At 57.6% G+C, this 11,575-nt stretch overlaps 1 protein-coding gene across 1 annotated transcript; it reads right to left on the reverse strand.

The window, feature by feature from the left end:
* Nucleotides 1-4,948: 4,948 nt before the first annotated feature.
* CHPF (chondroitin polymerizing factor) lies at nt 4,949-10,086 on the reverse strand. Its single transcript, XM_063161957.1, has 4 exons — nt 9,759-10,086; nt 8,010-8,574; nt 7,642-7,824; nt 4,949-7,232 (listed from the first exon to the last, which is right to left on the reverse strand). The coding sequence occupies exons 1-4, from the start codon at nt 10,061-10,063 to the stop codon at nt 5,970-5,972; spliced, it is 2,316 nt and encodes a 771-aa protein (XP_063018027.1). The 5' UTR covers nt 10,064-10,086; the 3' UTR covers nt 4,949-5,969.
* Between the last annotated feature and the right edge of the window lie 1,489 nt (nt 10,087-11,575).

The following is an 11,575-nucleotide window of genomic DNA, read 5'->3' on the forward strand; positions in this document are numbered from 1 at the left end:
GATGCCTGTGAGGGCTGATGGGGCAGAGAGATGGGTGAGACACCACCCTAGAGGACATGGTGGTGGGACCCAGGGAACACTTCACAGCCTTGTGCTCATGTATGAGGGGTGCAGGGTGGAACTGAAACAGGGGAGACAGAGGATGGGTGGAGGGGAAGGGGGCCCTGCTGAGGGTTCCCCTGGCAGAAATGCTCTTCCTGTTCCTGCCTTCTCCAAAAATTTATCCATCTGCCCCAGCTACTCTGAAGCACAGGTGAAAACAGAAGCTGACCTCTTGGAGAAGGCTGCCAGCACCAGGCACCACAGGTTTCCTTCTAAAGCAGTGAGGGCTGAAAAAGCCTGAGTTACCTGGGTGCAGCTGGGACACAGGGCCACATCCCACAGATCACACCATGCCCTGTGAGAAGAGCATTGAGCTTGGGTGCTAAAGGGAAAAGCAGGGAAATAGCTACATGTTCCACATCTTGTTATCATCAAGTAAGAAGATTGGATCCCTTTGGGATGAGACTGTCCCTGCCACCAGATTCTGACCCATCCGCCCCTCCATGATGCCCCATCATTTCACCTGCACCAAGACAGTAACTGGGAGCCTCATGGTTCTTCCTGCTCTACGTGAAGACGTGTCACAGGAGCTGACTAAGGAGAGCAGGATTGTGTGGTGGGCCCACAAGGTCCTTCCTCACGATGTCCTCCAGCTCCTCCAGCACCATGCACAGGAGTGAAGCATGGCAGAAAGAAAGGCTGAGCTTCATGCATGGCCCATCCTGGCTTCTATGCCAACAAAGCAGCCTCAGGACCATTCCCAGGAGCCCTGTAGTGATAACCTAATGAAGATTTGACATGTATTTTTCTCTGTTGCTCTCAGCACCTTTATTCTTTAATTTGACAACTTCCAGGTGCTATCTGGAAGTGACAGCTCCTGTCACTTCCACTTCTCCAAACAGGACAGGCAGATGACATGAACCCAGCACCACCTCCCGCCTGTGATAGGCCTCATGTCCCAGCACAGATGGCACTGGGCTGAGGAGGGCCAGTGAGACAATCCAGGTTTAGCACCCCAGGGTCAACCACAAACCCCGATGCTTTGGCTCCTGGGTGCCCCCTCCCATGCTGTGCCTGTTCAAGGGCCAGCAGGGGCTTAGTCTTGCCCAGAGATGGAGATGCTGCCACCTGGGGCTCACCCAGCGCAGCACTGCTTGAAACACCTGTAATGAACCACATGAAATAGCTGGGGCATAATTAGAAGGAGATCCACTACAGTGAAACAGGCCCTTAATTTTAATGAGCACAGTGCTCTGGACAAATGCCAAGTACCTGATCACAGCAGGACCGGCTGTACTGGCGACAGCTTCTGTCACCGTAGAGGTGACAACCCCAGAAGACACAGCAGGAGTGGCAGTAGGGAGTAGGCACCAGGATGGAGCAGGCAGCAAGGATCTCCTCTGTCTGTGGGGCAGGCATTCCTCTGGGCACTTTCCAACATGCCACCACTGCCACAAACAGTAATTACAGCTGCTCTCATAGAAAAGCTGCATTTCAATGAAAGAAAAAGCTTGGGAGCAGAGGGCTTGAAAGTAAGCCCTGAAATGCAATGGGACATGTGGCCTCACTGCTGTCACCTCCTCCCCGAGCATGGAGATGCTGATGGTGACAGGCAGCACCTGGAGAAAGGAGTGACTCTCAGCATGTCTGTATGACATGCAAAGCTCACTGCTTTGCTCTTTGATCATTTGTCCATGACGCCCTTGCTGGAAAAATGGACTGGTGGTGCCAATCAGTTGGGCCAGGTAAGGGACACATAGCATCCACTTTCCAGTACTCAGCTCCTGACAGTGGGCAAGGAGGCTGGAAAAACTAAGGAGGCAATTTAAAAAAAAAGTCCAAGCAAGCTGCCTGCCTCTTCCCCCAGTGCCAGAGCTTCAGGGTCTTGCATTCTGCCAATGCTGGGGTGCTGTGGCCCCAGAAGGGACATCCCTGGGCATAGCCAGATATGCCAACACCCTGTGGAAAGAAACCCCTGCAGGCAGGCACACACCAACAGCAGCTGTGCCTCCACCTACAGCCTTCTTTCTTCATTGAAATGCTCTGATTTCTCTGAGCTTGGCCAGAAAACCCCCTAACCAAAGCCCCTCTCACCCTTCAGAGGGCCTTAGCAGTAGGTTGGACATCCAAGGTATTGGATGCAGGCACAGCTTGGTACCTCCCTGTCCGCTCCTCCTCAAGCAGATCAGGTTCTTCTGCCTTCACTTAGAGAGAGGAGGAAATGTTTGCTGGAATTGGGTCCTGGCCCATGGTCGGTAGAGCTGCTCCTGTATGGCAGGCACCCCTGGCCCCTTCCCAAAGAAAGCACAGGGAAGAAAGGGCATTGCATTTCCCCTTGCCCTCCAGCCCTTTCGTGGCACAGCTGCAATTCCCAATCCTCCCAATTCCCATATCCTCCCAAAGGTCAGCCATCAAACCAATTAATACTGCTGGGCCTGAAGTAGCTTTGCCACAGAGTTGAGCACAGCCTGAAGTGACCCAAGTAAGGCTAGAGAAGTAGGTTTTGCCTTCCGTGCTCACAGGCTCACTGTTGTGTTTGCATACACAGGAAAACAAACCATGAGAATAGCAGTAGCTTGGGTTTTCCCTAGTTTGAGTCTCTTTCCTTGCCACAGTGCAAAAATGAGAGGAGGCAGGAGGGAAGTCAGGTGCCCACCCAGGCCCAGTGTATTCAGACATGCCCTTGTGCTTCAGAGTGCTCTGAACCACCTCTTCACTCTCTCTTCTGAAATAGTTCCCAAGGGAACATTGCTCTGTCTCTGTTGATTGCTGTGGTGAGCCAGTAACACTTAGAACATTTCCACAAGGGAAGCAGAAGTCTGCAATGCAGGAGACAAGTTTTCTCCTGCCTCATTTCTAAAATTGACCTTTCACTGCCCTGCCTCTGCAACTGGATAAGTGCAAAAATCCACACATTGCATGAAAGCACAGGTCAAGCCTGAAGAGGGATCACAGAATGTCTCTGTTTTCTCATCTGCCCACATCAGCTGTTCCTTCCGCCCCTTTCAAAGGTGTCACTGTCCCAGTCTGGCACCCTGCCTGCACCTGCTAGCCCTATGAGGGCAGGAGAGGGGCAGTGCACCTGTGCCCTTGCCCCTGTTGCCACAGGTCTCTGCCACGTCCCAGTGAGCACAGCCAGCGCTCACTTCACAGCCAGCGCTCACCTTGCCTGCGTCACCAACCCCCTTCCCAAAGTTTTGCACATCCTTCTTTGGGGTTTCAACATGTTATGATGCTGCAGATAGCCTGGCAAACACTAAAACAGCTTCAAACCTTGCAAGCTCCCTTGGAAAGGGAGAAGTAACTGTGCTGGGAGTGCCACAAGCAGTCATTTGCTCATACATATGCCAGAGCAGGGAGCCTCTGCTGGTATTGACAGCACAAAGCATTAAGTATGCAAATACCTCTAACTCGGTCTGGGTGAACAGCAGTGAGGCAACAGCAACTTTATCTTGACAGTCTCATGATAATTAAATGACAATTCTGGGTTTCTTTTTACAGCCAACTTGGTTTGAAGCTGCTTTATTACCATTTGGATACTCTTCTAATGCCTAATCACATCTTACTACTTGGTCCACTTTTCAAAGGATAAATCTATCTGTAACACACCTGCATCTGCCTCACTCCCTCTGCCCCAGATTTCCACTTGAAGGGAATTAAGGATCTGCTCAGGGAAGACCAAAAATAGAAATCCTCAGAACAAGCTAACAGTTACTGTCTGAAATATAATAAAATTATATTTAAACATATACACTCCTACACCATGGATACAGAGACTGGAGCAGGAAGAGATGAATGAGGTATCCTTGGAAAAGGCATACCACACAGCCCAGGGGCCTCCATGAGTTTTGCTGAGCACTAGCAGCTTTGATAAGTAATAGTGAGTAGGTTCAGTTGATTTTCTTGAGGGTGTCTCTTTGATACGTGTGTTTCATGGAGCAGTAAAACATGATGAGTAAAGGGCTGGTGGGAAGGGCACATAGAGTTATGAAAGTCATGCCTGGAGCAGGAAGCACAGGCAGGGGACACAGTCCCCACACCTCATAATGCAAATAGGAGTGTTAGGTGATGAAACAGTCCAGGACAGTACCACAGTGCTCTACCCTACTAAGAACTGGAAAACACAAGTGCTGAGAAGCCCTGAGATGTAAAACAGCTAAAAAAAGAGCGAGAACAATGCAGAGAGCAGATCCAGCACCAGTGATCCAACACAGTGCTCAGATCAAGTTTCTAGCCTGGGAGCTTTCTTGAGAGCTGATCCCAGATCCTGGAGGGCAGAGTTCACCTCACTTGAGCAGCCAGCTCAGTCTGCTCTGACATGGGCCAGGAGTCCCCCATGACTCACATACAGACCACGAAGGCTGTTACAGAGATAGCAGATGTGGGAGGACACACAGCTCCACCAGCCCTTTACTGGTGCTTTTCCACCCACAGACAGGGCTGAGGAGGACTGGTCAGTGGGACCACAAGTTTACAGCAACAGGAAAGACAGGGCACGGGACACTGCACTGGACTTCCCACGTCAAGGGGCTCAGCATCCTGCCACACCACTAGTGATGGCAACAGGCAGCTCCAGCAGGACAGCCCCAGAGACTGTGAGCATCAGAGGAAGTGCAGGACTCTTACTGCAAGCTGCAGGGGTTCAAGCAGGTATTTCCAAGTGTCTGCTTGGCACATCTGCCAGCCTGTCCATAAGGCAATGGGCTCCCACAGCCTCCTTAAGAAGCAGGCATCTCCCTGCTCAGTTAAAGGATGTTGCAGGTGTTCAGGGAAAGAGGCATCTCTGTAAGGAATCTGTCCAGCCAGCTGCAGACAGAACTTACACAAGCAGCCAGCACCTACCACCACAAAGACCCCAGCACAATACCCACAGTTGCCTCATGAGAGAATCAGCCAGACACACAAGTACATCTCTCCATTTTATTAGTGTAAATGCACCCCATCCCCCCTCCTCTCCCCCCTATTAAATACAAACCAGGAGCAGTGAGCAGCTCCTCAGTCGCTTTCTCCTTAGGAGATGCACAGCCAAACCCTCTGCCATGCCCATCAGTGTCAGGCACACTGTCCCTCGACCCTGAGGGCAGCCCCACAGCAGGGAGGGATCCCACCTCTGTCAGGAGGCTCTCATCTGAGGGCTGTGACCTCCGACGTCCTATCAATACTGCGAAGGCCGAAGCGGCCTGGGTCATGGTTCCCATGGGGAGCAGCTCACGGTACATGAAATCAGCAGGATCCCCTCCGGCACCCCCTACACCCACCGGCCTCAGGGGCCCAAGTTCCTCACACCCTAACCGGCCAGGAGCACTCTAGCTCATTGCCAAGTGGCAAAACCCCAAAACCAACATCCTTATTGCTCTTTTGGGATGGGATGTGCCCCATTCCACTGTCCAAGCTTGTGGCGGGCACAGGGACATCATCCTCCCTGTACAACCAGGCCAATGCTCCAAAGGAGCAAGGAGCACATTCCCGTTCTAGGACACTGGGAGAACTACGAGGGATCACTCCAGGCCCTGTGGCAGTCACAGCCCTGCAGAAGGGGGACTTTGGGCTCTACATTCCCCCAGTTAAGGGGGGACAACAAGAGACACAGTAGCCCATCTCCCCAGTGCTCAGCAGCAGGGCCAGGACAGACAGATGGGGCCAGCAGCCACCAGCTCTGAGTGAGGAGCCAGGTGTTCCAGCTTGCAGCTCAGTGACTCTGACCCCATCTTGCCCGGGGTCTGCACAGCCATGGCTGCTTGAGAAAGACCCAGGCACCCTGGGCTGGCAGACCCCGGCCTGGGGAACCCCAGGGGGGGCAGGTCACAAGCTTGGACACCAGCACTCTCTGCAGCCACTGCAGAAGGAAGACAGATTAGGGCAGAAGAAGAAGTGGAGCGGGCAGGCAGGCATAACATGGTAGGGCCAGCCCCTCCACCATCCAGGGTTCAGGTGCTGTTCCCCTGCTCCTGCTCAAAAAGGACCATGGCCAGCTGGGAGCGAGAGCCTACGCCCTCCAGGCTGCTTTGCACACAGCGGTGGTAGATGTCCTCGCTGAGCCGGGGGTTGCAAGCCTGGTGCCGGTAGCGCTGCAGCAGGGCAGGCTCCACAGCCCGGAAGACGTGGAGGTTGGAGTATTTGATGAACATGTCATAGATGTCCAGGGTCTCCAGGATGTCCTCATTCTCCTGCACGTCCCCCGCCATGCGGGTGCGTGCTGCCATGTAGTCAGCGTTGTAGAAGCAGGCTTCGTGGAAGACGTCACGGTCAAAGCGCCCCATGTCCCTCAGCAGGTCCAGTGTGGTGGGTGGCACCTGGTTGTGGTAAGCAATGGCTGGGTTGTAGCCCTGGAAGTGGATGGGGAAGAAAACCTGCCAGTTGTTTATGGTGTTCATCCGGCAGCGGTTAAGGAAGTCAATGGTGATCTCTGTCCCCACGCCAGCCACAAAGAAAAGTGTGTCCACAGGATGCTTCTTGGAGATAATGTCCATGACCTTGATTTGGGAGGGCGCGTCTGTCTTAACACTGATCCAGGGGATCTTTACCTCTGCATACTTGCGCTCATACTCAGTGATCTGGGACTTCACAGAGGCAAAGATGTCATTCTGGGTGACCTGCTGGGCCTCAAAGGGGTCATAGATGAAGAGGAAGGTGAGCACTGCGTTCTCACTGCTCTCAAAAGCAGCTGCCGCATAAGCCTCCAGAAAGCGGGCGGCGTAGTCCCGGTCGTGGGCCGTCAGCGGCAGGATAACATTGATGCGACTGGCCTCTGTCACATAGGGCATGGGGATGATCTCCACCTCGCTGAGGGGCCGCACCAGGTGCACTCGCTTAGTGATGGAGCGGCTGTGTCCCTTCTGGGTGACCACCTCCACCTGAAGGTCCAGCGTGTACTCCATGCCACGTGTGGGGTCGAAGCGCCGGTAGCCGTTCACCAGCTGCTGCTTGCGGACGTGGAGCACCGGCTGGTACTTGCGGTTCAGCTCCTCCATGGCCGTGGCCACCACGTCGGCCACGTCCGCCAGATCCGCACCATGCAGCTCACACTTGGGGGAGCCATCCACACAGGCATAGACCTGCTCCTCTGTGAAGTAGTCCCAGCGCAGCACCTCAAAGCGAGTTTTGGGCTGGAATGGGGGTGGGATGCCAATGGGCCATGTGGCGATATGGTCCCCATCCACAGACAGGCTGCTGGCGTTCTGGATCTCCATCTGCAAGACAAGAGATGGATGAGTGAGAGCCAAGGCAGGCACAAGCAGGTCTTCCAGCTCTGGCAGCACTCAAACTGATTTCTGATACACAGAGATTAGCCAGAGCTGGCTCAAAAAGGAGTGCCAGAACAACTCTGCTGTCAACCAGACTCCTGTCCAGCACCTCAGATTTTCTCCCCCACCCTACCCAGCCTTTGTGACAGACCTCTGCAGCCTTCTGTCCTCATCACCCTGAACCACCACTGCATCTCCAGGACCCATCTAGGTCCAAAGCTGCTTTCCAGACAGCACCACTGCCTCTGTAGCCATGAGCTCAGCTGATCCTGTCCAACAGCAGGATCAGAGAAACCAGAAAGCCCACAGGGATGACAAACAGAACCAAGACCCTCCCAGCCAAGCCAGGTCTCACCTGGAGCTGCTGGATCTCCTGGTAGGTTCTCTCGAGCTCCACCTGTGCAAAGTACTTGTGCAGCCGGTACATCTGGAGGGGATCCAGCACAGGGTGGACAGTGAAGGCGCTCTGGAAGCGGAGGTCGGTCTCCCGTTCGGGGTCTGCGTTCTTCCCCAGCTCAAAATAGTGGTATTGCAGACCCTGTGCCAGCCAGGAAAGATAGGTCACAGCCAGCCCCAACCTGTACTCCCACACCACCAGATGCCAGCACAGCAAGCTCAAAGGATGTCAGGGTGCAACAGCTAGTCCTCCCAGGGTTGAGAGAGCCCACAGGGAGGAGGGAGAACACTGGGAATGGATCCAGACATCTCTGCTTCAGGACCTACCTCATGTTCCTCAACACAGTTGACATCTGTGTAATCAATGATGCAGCGGCCCAGCCACTCATCGGGCCGGGCACTGAGGATGTCATTGCGGCAGCTCTCCAGGTGCTGCTGCAGGAGCAGGAGGAGGCTGCGGGACAGCAAGTAGCCAAACCCTCCATAGCAATAACGTCCCTCAGTGTCCCCGCCGATGAACTCCTCCGGACGGCCCAGGTAGAGGTGGGTGTCAATGCTGAGGTGGGCAACCAGGCGGCTGATGCGGTGCGCCTCCGTGTAGGTATCGTCCTGCACCAGGAAGAACCAGTCGAAATCGTTCACGTAGTGGTCCAGAAGGTACCTGACGGTCTGGTACATGTTCCAGATGGGCCGCTCGTCGCTGTGTGTCACCACCGTCATGCCATGGGGCACCTTGCGGCCCCGCGTGCCGGTGAAGTACACCAGGCGCTCCAGGCGGTGGGCCAGCGTGCGGTTGACAGCCACCCCCAGCGTGTTCAGTGTGCTCTTGGAGGTCAGCACTCCCACCAAGAGCCGCTGCCGCATCCCCAGCTCGGTGCTAATGTACCGGGTCCTGCAAGAAGAAGACAATGTATGGCCCCTAGGGCACTGCAACCCACCCCAGCCTGCACCTCCCTGCTGTAACCAATGGCATTGACCTCGGTTCCTCTGAGGCTGGAACTGATCCCAGGCTTCAGCCACGCACATAAGACATCACCCAGTGTCACCAGCTGCCACTACACCTGCCTCAGAGGCACTGCAGAGCACTTTGCTGAGGTCCCCTGTCAACATGACATCAAAGGGGACCCTACTTTCACAAAAGTTGGCCAGTCCAGCTCAAAACAGATGCTCTCAAAAGGCTGATCACAGCTCAAAGCAGGAAACAGGGCTGCACAACCCAGCTGTAGCAGGGACATGACCCACCAGACACCCCAACCATGAGGCTAGCCCCAGAAAGGTCTGAACTGGGAAGCACCTTCCTGCCATCCGTGCGAGTCATACTACTCTAAAGCAGGCAGGCAGGAGAGCCTGTACTGCCCTCCCGGGGGAAGCCAGGCCCCACACAGGTTGCTGAAGCCAGCAAGGGGGCCGGTTGTGTCCCCCTCCCCAGCACGGCCTCCAGCCGTCGCACTCACAATGACTTTCAGGTTTAATTCTCCCAGTCTGGCGCAGTAGCAGGAAGCGACCCCCCCCCCAGCACGTCCCCCCACCGCCGCCTGGTACACAGTGGCCCCATTCAGCCCCCTTCATCCGCCCACCACCTCGCCAGGACAAGGAGGCCCTTTCACTGCCTGCTCCCTGTCATCCAGGGGACGCTGGGATGGGGCTGCAGCCGACTCCGGAGCGGCTGGCGTTTGCAGCACTGGCTGGGGACGTGCCACCACGGCAGGGGTCCCTGCTCAGACAGGAGGGGACCGTCGCAGGCTGCCCGGCAGGCAGCACGTGCTGCAGCAGGCAACCTTGGCACAGCGGGCACCAGCATGGGCGGGAGGCTCTTCGCTGCGGGCTGGGATCAGCGTGAAGTCGGGCACAGGGGAGGAAAGGAAGCAGCTGGGAAAGGCACTCTCAGTGAGAAAAACCCGTTTCGGTGGCTGAAAGGAGGGCACAGCCTACCGCTAAGCCTTCTGTAAAGCCCCCTTTGAAGCCTCCCAGCCCCGCCAAGGCAGGGACCGGAAGCTCGCCGGCAGCTACCCCCAGATAAACCCCGGTGAGCGGCGGCCCAAGTCCCCAGCCCGGCCCGGCCCGGCCCCCCCGCACCTGACGGCCTTCTTGGCGGCCCTGCCGGGGCTGGGCGGTCGGTAGGGCACGACGCGGGGCTCCCAGCTGTCAGCGCCCAGCGCGGCGGGCACGGCGTTGGGCCTGCGCGCCGCGTTGCCGTTGGCGGGGCCGGGGGGCGGCGCGGGGCCGCCGTCGGGGTGCGGGCGGGTGGCGGGGCGCGGCGGCGGCCCGCAGGGCTCCTCCACCCAAGTAACGCTGAGCAGGCTGAGGGTGAAGCCCAGCGAGACGCCGATGGCGACGGGCCCGGCGGGCCGCAGCACCGACAACACCAGCGACAGCCGCATGGCCGGGAAGGGACCACGACCGGGGCCGGCTGCCGCTGCCGCTGGCGGCGCCGCCGTCCGACGTGTCACCCGCGGGCCCCGCCCTGCCGCGCGTCACCCGCCCCGACCAATGGCCCGCGCTGCGACCGACGTGTCACGGGGCGGGGCGGCCAATCGGGGGAGGGGGCAAGCGTGGGGGCCGGGTCAGGTTGCCGGGAGACCGCGGGGCAGCGGCCGGGCCGGGGACGGCGCGCGGGGCTGCTCCGTGCCCCGCACCCCGCACTCCGCACCCCGCACTCCGCACCCCGCACCCCACGGGACTGCTCCGTGCCCTGCACTCCGTGCCCCGCATCCCGCGCCCCGCAACCCGCCGGACTGCTCCGTGCCCTGCACTCCGTGCCCCGCATCCCGCCCCCGCACCCCGTACCCCGCGCCCCGCCGGCTGGGCCGCCGGGAGCGCCCCCGGTGCTGCGGGCCAGCAGGGCAGCGCCTCAGGCCCCGGCTGCCGGGTCACAGAGCGGAAAGCGCGTCCGCCGGGAACCGGCACCTGAGAGGGCTTCAGGGAGCATTTCCCCGGCCTTTTGTGCCCGGAACACGAGAGCCTCCGCAGGGCCGTGTATCCCCTCCCCGGGACAGCCCAAGCCACGGCGCTCGGTTCCCCAAACCGCTGCCCGAGGGTCGTCCCCTCGGTGTGGCTGGTGGCTGAGTCGTCGGGGGGACTAGCGGGGGCTGAGTGTTTGAGGTCAGAGCAGCATAGGGCGGGCTGCAGGAGGCAGCTGGGCGCGCCGGGTGCCTGTGGAGCAGGCATAGCAGCAAAGGAACGGCGGCTGGAAGTCCTTTGGATGCACAGAACCAAACCATCCTGGGCAGTCGGAGGGCAGGCAGACACCAGGAGATCCCAGCAGCAGGGGCCTTTATCATGTGTTTCAAACGGGAGTGAAAGGAGCTCCTCCAGCTGGGGTCGGGTCACCATCCCACTGTGAGCTGTCTTGCAGCATACATGCACCATCGCACCGACCGCCAGAAAGAGCCCCTGGGGCAGACAGAGCTGAAAGAACCGTATCAGGGCAGAGTTTGCTGCACAAATGGAGCTTCCAGCACAGGAATGATCCAACCCAGAAGCTGCAAGGCAAGCAGCCCTACATGGCTGCTCGGTGCCAGGCATTGCTGAATAAGGGCAAGAAGGAGGACCTGGCCTTTCTGCCCATTCCCAGCCCATGGCTTCACTTCCACAGCCTTGCAGCTGTTGGGACTCTCAAGCGCTTCTGGATTTACTCTGGGCGGGCAGACCATTCCACCCTCCCCATGAAACACAGCCCACTTGCCGCGGGGAGCACCAGCAGCCACGGAGCACTGCAGGGCACTGAGGGCATGTGGGGGCCCACTCAGCTCCAGGATCTCTTTCATTTTCTAAAACAAAGCAGCCTGTTTTCATCGGAAAGCAGTTGGCAGCATCCCACCCCCCTGAGATACTAGACCATCATCCAAGCCTGGCTGCTTTTCATAGGCCTTTTTACTCTTGAATAGACCAAG

Source organism: Melospiza melodia, chromosome 8, assembly GCF_035770615.1.
Source record: "Melospiza melodia melodia isolate bMelMel2 chromosome 8, bMelMel2.pri, whole genome shotgun sequence".
NCBI classification, from domain to species: domain Eukaryota; kingdom Metazoa; phylum Chordata; class Aves; order Passeriformes; family Passerellidae; genus Melospiza; species Melospiza melodia.

Bases quoted from the DNA above. Each gene is read 5' to 3' on its own strand.
- CHPF (XM_063161957.1), bottom strand. From the start codon at position 10,063: ATGCGGCTGTCGCTGGTGTTGTCGGTGCTGCGGCCCGCCGGGCCCGTC. The intron at 7,825-8,009 runs GTAGGTCCTGAA...TGGCTGGCACAG, and splicing joins ACTGTGTTGAGGAACATGAG to GGTCTGCAATACCACTATTT. The intron at 7,233-7,641 runs GTGAGACCTGGC...CTTGTCTTGCAG, and splicing joins AGGAGATCCAGCAGCTCCAG to ATGGAGATCCAGAACGCCAG.